This window comes from Pteronotus mesoamericanus, unplaced genomic scaffold (assembly GCF_021234165.1).
Source record: "Pteronotus mesoamericanus isolate MK-2021 breed Mesoamerican mustached bat unplaced genomic scaffold, CSHL_Meso_final scaffold_408, whole genome shotgun sequence".
Taxonomy (NCBI): domain Eukaryota; kingdom Metazoa; phylum Chordata; class Mammalia; order Chiroptera; family Mormoopidae; genus Pteronotus; species Pteronotus mesoamericanus.
This window is the reverse complement of record NW_026555315.1, coordinates 7,029,574-7,041,646: the sequence shown is the minus strand read 5'-3', so window position 1 is coordinate 7,041,646 and position 12,073 is coordinate 7,029,574. Positions and strand designations below refer to the sequence as shown.

The 12,073-nt window shown below is 38.5% G+C and overlaps 1 protein-coding gene across 1 annotated transcript in view; it reads right to left on the bottom strand.

Moving 5' to 3' along the window:
* Nucleotides 1-11,562, bottom strand: part of GPATCH8 (G-patch domain containing 8) — a 75,554-nt gene extending 63,992 nt beyond the window's left edge. Inside the window, exon 1 of the mRNA XM_054593002.1 lies at nucleotides 11,452-11,562. Coding sequence (XP_054448977.1) covers nucleotides 11,452-11,496 — 45 coding nt within the window. The 5' untranslated portion in view covers nucleotides 11,497-11,562. The remainder of the gene's footprint in view (nucleotides 1-11,451) is intronic.
* Between the last annotated feature and the right edge of the window lie 511 nt (nucleotides 11,563-12,073).

The following is a 12,073-nucleotide window of genomic DNA, read 5'->3' as shown; positions in this document are numbered from 1 at the left end:
TACTATTTTTGAAACTATACTATAAATCTAAAATTAATTTAAAATAAAAACAAAAAAACTTTTTAGTTATGGGATAATCTCCACTCATTAAGAGAAAAATCAAAGTGCTAAAAAATGTGTTTGCATGCTACCCTTTGGAAAGGTAAAGAATGCTTGATTATGTATCTCTGAGAGAATAAACATGGAATTATAAATAGAGGTTGTTTTTGGGAAGGTTAAGTGGGTTACTTCTCACTCTGAATCCATGTGTCCCTTTTGAATGCTGTAGTAGAAGAAGAAAAAAAGAAATAAAAAGAGGAAGGAAGGAAGGAATAAATATAAAATGTGATTTCAAGCTCCTAGGGCACAAAGTATAGAAGCAGTGGTGGTAGTAAGTAATAAATATTTTATTTCTTGCCTCTCTCTCCTCCTCCCAAATTTTTTCAAGTCATTCTGATGAACTTAGACCTAAGGAGATCATTCCTTCCAAAAATAGTTGGTACTGCATCTGATTATCTAAAGGCCTCAAAAGGGATTTGAAAAGTATTTTTTTCTGCTTTACCCTTCTTTCAAAACCTCATTTACATCTTTCAACTCCCGTTAGAGCTAGGATGATCATATAAATAAATCATACAAACCAGGGCACTTTGAGAGTAAAAGGGAGTGTTAATAGTAACTATGCCAGGACAAAAACTATAAACTGGAACATATGGTCAGCTTAGTAAAAATTCAGATTCCATGTTAAAGCATTCCTAAAATTTAGCCCTATCTTTTCGCACCTGGCTCTATTAAACCGCATGTTGTAGATGTTCCTGTCTCTCTCTACCCCAAATCTCTCCAACCAATATTTATCTTTTGTACTGTATTTACCATTATTTCTTTAGGGATGACAGATGGTCTAATGTTACTAAGTGGATCTATTAATCAAGTCCTACATCACAACTCAAGTAACATACTTGCTTATAATTTGGACTTTCTAAATTCAAAACATACGATGCTGATATCACCTGCCATGGACCCCTCCCTCCAAAAACTGCAGGTATGTATAGCAGATCTATACTGGATAGCTTCCATCTATGAACAAAACCAGTCCTTCCCTATCACCAAATCAATGACAGACTTCATCTCTGTCCCCCTCTCCCTTACTCATTCCAAATAAACTAATTGTACCATTATTCTAAACAATTAATAAAAATGTCTCTGGAGGAAAAACCTGTCCAAGAAGAAATGGACAGTTTGGGAGATTATTGGTGTCATTTTATTTGAATAGTTAAAATTTATTTCAATTTAAAAAGTGGACAAGAACACCGTTGTGTCAATTCCTCAAAAACCCCAATTCTTCACTATTGTTTTCACAATCATACAGTCTTAGTTACAACAACTTCCAGTATATTATTATAAAAACCAAAGACCTCTGAAGCCAGACGCCAGAAATCATCATTATCATCTGTCAGCTGTATAACCTTGGGCAAATAACCAAACTTCTCTCTAGGCCTAGCCATTTCCCCAGCTGTAAAATCTAGATGATTACACTACAGTACAGTATTATTGCATAGGTTGTGAGGTTTAAAGAGGTACAAAATAATGAATTACTATTTTAAAGATTTTATTTATTTTTTAGAGAGAGGAGAAAGGAGGGAGAGAGGGAAAGAAATACCAGTTGGTTGCCTCTCCCATGCCTCCAACCAGGAACCTGGCCTGCAACCCAGGTATGTGCCCTGACTGGGTATTGAACTGATGACCTTTCAATTTGCAGGCTGGTGCTCAACCCACAGAGCCATACCAGCCAGGGCAAATTACTTTTTTAAAGCACTGTTGAGGCCAGTCAATAACCCAGCAGAATAAGTTCAGTTATTACATTTAATTATTATATGTGAATTGGTAGGAAAAATAATTGGCTAGCAATCTCAGCAAGTAAGAACTTGAAAACACATTGGATCATGGCCATGAGTATAGTGCACACCTGTCTAAAAATACACGTACACCTGTTTGACACATCAATTTTTCTAGATAATTTGACTAGAAGGACTGGTTTTCAAAAAAAAAGCATCACACTGAAAAATTAGTAATTTTTAAAAACCCCACAGGAAAAATAAACTTTTCAGAAATATATGCAAATACAGCAAACAATTCTTGAGGCATTCAAAATGACAGGGAGACAATAGTTAAGGATTCCTCTGGGACCCACTGTAATGTATATTATTTCTTATACCACTGGCTGGTATGATAGATCTCTATGCAGATGTTTAGCAAAACTTCTGTATAAGTCCACATAAAAACAAGTGTATATATGTATACCTGTATCACACAAAAGGACATTCACAACTAAAAGATGACTGCTGTAATTATGCACAATACATAACATAATGAGATTATAACTATCTATAACACAACCTCCATACTTGAATATTCCTCAATTGGCTTTATAGGATATCACAGAAATAGCTCAACCTAGATAACCCACAGCACAGCAGGAAGCTGATCCTCCAGTCTGGACATTCTTCTCAGCCTCTCCTAAGCCTACATACTTGCCTTTACTTAACCATTAATTCAAATATCTCAGCAATTTCTGGATGCCACACCCTGACTCAGTGCTGAGGAAGGAAGGAAGGAAGGAAGGAAGGAAGGAAGGGAGGAAGGGAGGGAGTAAAGAAGGAAGGCAGGCAGGAAGGAAAGAAGGAAAGAAGGAAGGCAGGCAGGCTCACTCTCATTCAAGGAGTTTTAAGTCCAGTTAGATGAGATAAATTATATGAAAGTATACATGGTAGGAGAGGTAAAAGAGCACAGTGGTTAAAGGCTGAGACCGGTCCAAACTACTTGAAAACTATCTTTTCAACTAGCTATGTGAACAGGATTAAGTTTTTTATTTGTAAAATGGGTATAATGGAACCTACCTTACTGTGGGATTACATGAGATAATAGTGCATGACATAATTCCTAATAGAGTAAGCATTCTGTATTGTTGGCTAGTAAAGTGCTATTACTGAGATATGGCCGAAGTGCCATGGGAGCACAGAAAATGAAGCAACTAACTCTGCTTAGGGAAGATGTCAGCAATAACTTCCAATTGAGTCTTCTAGAATGAGTAGTAGGAATTCCAGACAGGTAAGAATCTATGTGAAAACAAGAATAATTAGATACTAACTGATCCAGATAAGAGAAACTGCAGGATGACAGGACAAGGGGAAAAGAGACAGACTTGTTAAAAGGGCATTAGATGCTTAAGAGTCTCTTATAAGCCAAGTTAGTGAGTTTGTATCTTGAGACCATCAGGAACCACAAGAAAAGTCACATTTTAGGAGAGATCAAAGTTCAAATCTGAGTTCACTAACTGTGTGGCCTCATCCTCTAACCCTATTTTCTTATGTATAAAATGAGAGAGACCACCAGTTGGTTTGGATGGTTACTTCAATTAAACATCTCCAAAAAGCCTTGGAATGGGTCTTGGCATGTAATACATACTGAACAAAAAGTAGCTGACAATATCATCACTAGATATCACAGCAATCAACTTTTGATGTTGATATTAATCAAGGATAAATTTATAGTCCCCTAATTTGAGAGTCTCCAGGAAGTACCATTCTCCTCTCCTGGCTACTTTTTTTTACAAAGTAACAAAATAGACTGATTTTATCCTCTTTTCTTATCTTTTTATGATGCAATGCTAACAAATGGGCACTCAACAAATGGTTGGGAAATGGAATTGAATTGTCTGGTAGACCTAGATACAGTAAAAAAGCTAGTAAGTAGCCATAAACAGTTGATTAAACTGAGATGTTTCTGGGGAAAAAATATGTAATATTTAATGATAAGCATTACCGACTATGTCCTACCAGTTAACTGGTTAAAAATACTGCCAGATATTAAAGAGAAACAATGCTTTACATGCTATAGGTAATACCAGCACTCATCTCCTAGAAAAGAAGTCAATGTATATATACCAGGGCAGAAAGAACACTACAAAAGAAATTAGAAGACTAAAGTTCAAAACCCAGCTCTATAATAGGCAAAATAATTTACTGGGATTCAGTTTCCTCATCTATAAAATAAGAGTTACTACCTCTTCTATTTACCTCACTGAATTAGTGGAAGAATTAGATAAGAACATATATAAGGACTCATATTAAACCATAACAGCACACAACTATACAATATTGCCATTCTAATATTCAGGTTAAATGATTTTACAGTATCCTGGTGCCTCAGTTCCATAACTTCCTTTTCTTTAACCATCCTGTGGCCCAGTATACCGTAGCCATTTCATTCTCATGATCATTACCAACATTCTTAAGCTTTTCATAATCTCTATCTCAAACATTGTGTTCTCCAACCACAACCTTCTATCTTTCTAGTTTGTTTCCTCGAATACTTCCAATTCTCAAAACCCAATGGAACCTACAATCCACTGAACCAACTTTTCACTCCACTCGCTACCTCTCAACCCCAAATGTCCTCACTTATCTTCCTGCCAAGCTTAAAATCACATAATCACTCCCTTGTCTATATCTTCTACTCCCTTGTCCCCACTCTGGTTAATGGAGACTGGTTATCACAGCTTTATTTGTATGTATAACACATCTAACACAACTGTATCTGAATTAATCTTCCCTGAAGGAAAACTGCTTTAAAGCCTATCCCTGTTTAAACACCTTAAATAGCTAGTTCATTCCTGCTTAAAGCATTAAAATAAAACTTTTGTAGCCCTAGCTTTCACTTTTCCCCTATGACCTACAGTTTATTCATTGTCCTAAAAAAGCCAATTCTGCTTGTTCCACTTATATATTTTTGCCCTGCCTATTTTCTCCAACTGAATGCCTCCCATTCTTTTTATTTGCAAGGATGCACTCCCATCATCTTTCGAAATCAGCTTAATTGCTAATTTCTTCAAAAAGGCGTGCCTAATCACCCCACTTTAAGGGTTGTCTCCTTTCCTTAGTTTTGCATTTACTGACTACACTAGTCATCTGATAATCATGCTGGCCTTATGAGTGATAAACTAAATATTAGTGTTATTTTTTGTTACCTCTCCATCTAGAACAAAAACTCCTTGAAAAACACTTCTTAACCAACTTCTCCCACAAACATATTCACACATACTTCTTAGTACAGCTATTAAAACAGTTTTAATTAACCTTTTAAAAATTAGTTTATATTCTAGAAAATAGTCTCAAGGTAGATATATCCCTTGGTATCTCTTGTGCAGATGATACCCTAAAGTAGTATTAAACCAGTTAAATTTTCAATCACTTTTGCTTTATCGTTTAAGATTCTTCATATTACTCATAGCCACAAGGAAAATTACTGACATTACAGCATATAACCCACAAGCATCAACCTTAGCTTCTTCTGGTGTCAAGACCTAGGGTATGAAATTCATTTCTCGGTTTTTGATCAGTACTGTCTACCAAAAGAGTGAAAAATTAAGCTTCTTTTCCCTCACCAACAGTGCACAGATAGTACTTGAAATCCAAGTACTGACTTTCCTAAGTCATTTAAAATGTCAGCCACAAAACATGATCAATGACTTTTTTCTATTTCAACTTTATTTTTATTTTTTTATCCTCACTTGAGGACATCTTTTTCATTGCTCCAACAGAGAGAAGGTACAGAGAGAGGGAGAGGGAAGGAGGGATAGAATGCGGAAGAGGGAAGGAAGGGAGGGAGAGAGACAGACAGATTGAGATTGGCTGGCTCCAGTTCACACACCCGTGTGTGTGTGCCCTGAGCAGGGACTGAACCCACTGCCTTTTGGTCTACAGGATGACGCTCCAATCAACTGAGCCACACTGGCCAGGGCTCTATTTCAACTTTAAATCTGTAGAGCTCTTTTATATTTTGCTTCTATAAAACACAGAGATAAACTGAAATTCCTCTTTGAAATCAACGTAATTGCCAGAGAGAAGCAAGGATGACAATAAATAATTGATACCTCATGAGATGAGACCAAATGTATTGCAAAGATAATTCCTGGTTGCTTGAGTGACACACAATGCAAGATTTATCTGACCTCAACATTGTCAGTAAAAATAAGAATTAAGGCAAATAACAGGAAACTCATGTTTGGACCTAATTTTAATTTCTTACTATCAACAGCACTTACTAAAATATTATGTGTGACTAACCTATATAAAATGTCAAAGCACCTTTAGCTATTTTTCAATACGATCCCAAATTAGGTACAAAATACTAAATGTATTTGTTAAATCCCAAAGAAATCATTTAGTATAAGCATGACAATACAGTATTTTGTCTTTCAGCTTGAGCATTTTTAAATTTTTGCATTGACTAATAAAATATGCATTAAGCACATTTGATTAGTCTTCCCCAGTTAAATGGACAATTCACTTTTAAAACTGGAAAATCATTACAACATCTTCTGGTATTCACTGCAATATCAAATCAATGACTTCTTTCAGTATTTGTGGTGGTCATTTGTAATTCCTTTGGTAATTACCATGAGTCAGCTTTCACTTAATACTAAAAGGCAATGCTAATATGAAAAGAGAATTAATGCCAGACATACAAACAAGCAAAAGTACCAAGTTGTTTCAGGGAAAGAATTTTAACAGAATTCAAGAATTGGATGTCTACCTCAAGCTGGAATCCATTTTCATTAATAAAATATTAAAAACTTATTAAATCACAAGAACAAAGATGAAACCTCTACATGGATTTTAAATCCATAATTCAAGATCTCATGCACTTCTGCTTTCCTTTTCAGAAAATGGTAATTTTGACTACATCAAGAAAACTGTTCTTTTATTTATGTATTTTATCATGTATCCAAAAAGAAATTACATGAAAATGTATCTCGGCTATGAAGGTGCACAATCAGGATAGATAATTAGGTATGTGTTGTTTTTTAAATGTAAGTCACAAATTTTAGTTCTGGTTATGTAGCTTATCCTAAAGACCTAAGAAAATGTGATAAAAGAATCTCTCTGCAGTACGTGCATAGATTACAAGGAAAGAATATAACAGGACATCTATTTTCCTACAATGTTGATGGCACTAGAACAGCCCTGTAGTAATCAGCCTAATAGTAAGTATGTTTGTTTGGATCTGTTTCTTCCGAATCTCCCAAGCCTACTTTGAAAACAAATAAGCATACCATCACATAAAGCCCTATGAACACAGTTACTGTCATTCCCATTCTCCCTCCAAGGCAATTTGTTAAGGTCTTTCTGATGTTATTCCTTGATATATCCCATATTTTTAAGTACCTTTTACCTTAAACATATAACCTTACACTTCAAATAACCACCAGGGAGCCTTCCCTTATGCTGACCTTATTTGGTTACTCTTGATTCCCCGAGATCATAGTAACCAATAATTTTGAATTTATTAATCATCTTCACGATTCATCTTCAGTATTTTGAAATGTGTACACCCTTGGATCCAATACTTTCCACCTTCCCTAGTATGTATGTGAAAGAGAAGAGCAATGATTTTGCCTAAGTTTCACTATCCCAAGCAAAGCTGACACTGATTTTCACTGTTAGCGGCATCTCTCTCTGCTAGACGATTGAAGACCCAGAAGAGAGTAGAACACTTGCCCGTGTGTCATCTATAGCACGTCTGCATTAGAATGCCAACTCTATTACATAGCACCACACAGAAAATATAATAATATGCTTCTGTGACCTAAGTATTTTTAAACTGTAAACCACCTCATTTAAGGGTCTCAAATAAGATTTATCTGAAGGTCATGTCCTGGTACCATACAGGAAACACAAGGAGGAATCCTACAAACATCTTATATAAAAGTAATACATGACTTGCTTATTGCTATTTACCATTATGTATACTTATATAGATTACAGGAAGTTCTTGGGTAATTTTTATATTTTCATTATGACCTTTATTGATAATAATTTGTTTCTCTCATTACTTTATCACTATTATCATAGCTCCTTTTCATTAGGAATCTAATGCAGAATGCATCCAGAACAAGATGGAATGAGAGGCTCCTTTGTATCACCAGTCTGCTGCAGGTACACAAACTGAAGAACATTTCCTCAGCAGTATTTCAGCTGCATCACCATTAATAGCTGCGCAATCACTAAATGCTAAGCTGTGTATTTAATACCTTATAGTTGTACATCACTGTACAAATAAAACTTTCTTTAGTGAATCTATTATCCAAAGTGCTGAATACATCTGTAACTTAAATTTTAGTATGTATTTTCCATTACTTTGTGTTAACATTTCAATCTGTGAATAAATATACCTTAATCTGGTAAATGTAAGCAGAAGTTATGTCTCATTCAGAAACTGAGGACAGATTCTTAGAGTAGTTAAAACTCTCAAAATATATAAAAAAATAAATACATCAGCTTAGATCACAGAGATTTCCAAAGATAAAAATACCACTTTAAAAGGCTACACAAAAGAATGTCTGAACTATAACAACAGTTAACAATATATCCTCTGTAACAGTGTAACTTATCACTGTCAAAGCCTCCCCAGAAGCCCCTGAGAGACCAACAAGAAAGGGATCTCAACAAAACAGAACAGAGTAAAAACTAATTGTACCACCACTCTAAAAGCTTATTTATTCTTTGTGACCTATAAATTTATAGGTCCATGGTTGATGACTCACTCAGTTATATAAAATATATAATTGCCAGTAGAGATCATGGTCCTGAGCACAGGTTCAAGAGTTTAAAAGCCAAAGTCTGACTGAATCCATGGTCCGCCATTTTCCAGCTTTGTGTATTCACTCCGTCAAGTTATTAAACTTTCTGTGCCTCAGCTCCCTCATGAGAAAACGTGAGTAATAGTACCTATCTCATAGAGTTACTGTGGAGATTGAGATAATATACATAAAGCCTGCAGAATAGTATCTGTTTATTATTATAATAAAGTTACCAAAAACTTTTAAAACCTATATAAGTTTATTAACCAATGTCATCTGATTAACTTTTTAAAAAGCTGAAAAATATATCCCTGATAATGATTATTCTTTATATTCATAAGTGCAAGTGGCACACCACAGTTATGCTCCTTACTACACTGTACAAAACACCTTTGAAACTTTCTAAGGTATTCACAAAGTCTAAGAGTGAACCCACTTTTGACTCCATACTATGGTCAAGTGACAACTTGATATCGTCTCCAAAATTTACACTTGATGGTAAATTGATGAAGAAAATGATAGCCATCTAGAACTTATCAGAGAACATGCATGGAAAAATTTCCAATACTCTAAGATCTGTTTAAAGCAACAGGATCTACGTACTGTGTTTTGGAAACCTCCTCTGGATTTGTTTTCAAGTGTACTGAGTGACTTCACCTTGTTTATCACTTAAAATCTTAAAAGGAGGCCACATTTCATTTTGCATAACCTGACCTTGAAAAATGTTTGATATATTATATGTAATAGCGTCCTATTACATTTTCTCTCCAATAACTTAAATCGAAGGACATCATTAATGAAAATCAACCTACACTTTTCCCTTTAGTAAAACATCCAGAAAAACACTACTTTATTTTTTTATGAATGCTTCTTTAGAAATGTTAGCACAATAATTTACAAAGGTTTTAACATCTCATAATTGTCTAAAGGTTTCATTCCCAGTTCCCTACTTACTCATCCATAACACAAGAATTATCTTTTAAAAAAAACAAACAAAAAAACACACACATTTCCCTGGCTGACTCAATTCAGCAGTAATTGGTTATTCTAACATAAAAGGAGAAAATAAACTTAAGTATATAGTATCTTCAAAGGACTACCAAACAACTGAAAACAGGTTTTACGTGAGCCCAACAATAGCATCAGAAAAGAAAGTCGTCTCACTTGTAGAGGTAGAGGCTTTCTCAATTTTTTCAGGTGACAGCATTCACACTCCGCTACCCAGTTTTCAAAATCTTCTTTCAAGACCCTGCCAAGTCCTGTTTTTGTTCGTTTAAGCCTGCTGAGATTCTGTGGTTGACAACCCTTTTCCCTTAAAACTTAATTGCTCGTGTTATCTATTTTCAATTTTACTAGGTCACCTTGAAATTCTCTCCTCTGAAAGCGGTTGAGGGTTTCAGTTATCCTGTTTTCAACATGCCTCTTTAAAAATTACTAATAAACCCCATACATCTTGCAGCCTACTCATGTTTTACGGTGCTCGCTAGAGGACAACTGTTTTCAGGGGGCAAACTGCTAATACGAATCGACTGCTTCGAACTCCCCCGGACCTGCATCACAGCCTGAACACCTCGAGGGCCGGTATTGTGCTGCGGCTCGCTGCCCGGCAGGCGCCCGATCGCAAGGCTTTCCAACGGCCCCCAGGATCCCTTCCTGCTGCCAAACTTCTCCTAAGTGTCCTGTGCACTTGCCGGCTCAGCGTCGGTTTAGCCTGTTTATTTACCATCCCAGGCGTCTCGGAGAATTCAAACCTTCCAACCGCCCTCGGAAACCTGCCTGGAGCGCTCCCGTATTACTTTGAGGAAGCTCTGCAGCAGGATGGCAACCGGAGTTCTGAGGTCCATCCCCTGACCCAAATTGCCGTTGCCAGGATATGCGGTAGTAATGCGGCGCTTTCTTTGAGGCTCTGAGGGTGTATTTTATCCTAGAAATAGCCAATCTCCACTCAATCCCTTTTAACTGCCGAGATTTCTGCGGAAACAATGCTCAACAGGAAGGTATTTTGAACAGCCGAAAGACGAGGCATTCTGATTTGCCTTGATTTTTCCCTCAATAATGCTTGCAGTTACAAAGGCGTTTTTCATTTGCAACTGAAGAGAAAAAAATCAAGCTTTTGCCACTCGTTATCACACGCTTGGAAAGTCCATTATCATTCTGCTGCTTAAGAATCTTCTCTCGAGATAAAAATTGGGGGCGAAGCTCACATCGAAGACAGTCCCGCAACTTACTCTTTTTCAAGCCCAATTAACGGCCTAATAACAACAACAAAACCTTCAGGCCCCGAGAAATTCCCATGTTTGACTAACCAAGGCGGCGTCTAATAACTAAAGCATTCTTTTCCGGGTGAAGAATTGGAAAAATAGACAATGAAAGGAATTTATTACAGGGAGGTAAGAGGGAGGGCCGCCCCCTCCGCCCAGAAAGAGTCTTGCAAGCAAACTCAGGGGCTCGGAGGCCCGGGTCCAGCAACACTCGCCCCAACCTTCCCGACCCAACCCTCTTTTCCCCGGGGAGCCAGCCCTGCGCCTCCACAGGCCGGGCGGACCCAGGGGAGCACAGCCCCACCGGCGGCCAGGCCGGGGTTCCGAAACCCGAAGCAGCCGAAGCCGCAAACCTGGCGGCCTGAGTTTAAGACGTAAGAGAATACGGGGTGAGAAGAGAGGCGGCCTCGCCTCAAGCCGGGAGGCCCCTGGAGGAATCGGAGGCGGAGAAGAGCGAGCCGGTTCGTAAGCCGGAGCAGAACCTGGACGGAAAGAGAGCCGGAACAGAGGAGGAGGAGGAGGCTTTGGCTCGGCCAGCGCCTTCCTCGGATCCTCGGCGAGGCCCGTGTTTACCTGAAAGTCTCGGTCCTCGTTGAAGCGGGAGAAGCGGTCCGCCATTTTGCCGCCTTCACTCCTCTCAGAACGAGGCTCCCCGGTTCGCTCCTTCCCTCCCGCGACACCCGCTTCCTCGCTCCCCTCCCCTGTTCCCCGCCTCCTCCCACGCCCACCCAGCGCGCGCAGGCGGGGCAGGGAAGAAGCCAGAAGGCGCGTCCCGACCGCAGCCCCGGAGGCGCACGCGCCTTTCAGCCCCGGAGGCGGAACCTTCCCCCTGACGGCCAGCTCCGCGCAGCGCTCAGGGCGACCCCGGCTCCCGCGCCTGCGCACTCGCGCGGGAGCGCTGCAAGCGCTTCCGGAGAGAAAAGTCCTAGTGGGCACCCTGCGCCCGGGTCCGGATGTTTTCCACCTGATCACTTCCCTGGGTATATATTTTATTATCCTCCTGCTTCCCGGTATTCGCAGAAGTCTCTGCTCTGCTTTCTTCATCAAATTAGCAGCATAATGTAGTGCCGAAAGAGCGAATTTTGGAGCATGACTGCTTAGTTTCGAATCTCGGTTCTCACTGAGCATTAAACGGTGAACGAGACAGGAAAGATAACTTCTTTCAAAGAGTTTATAGTCCAATGAGGAATATCAG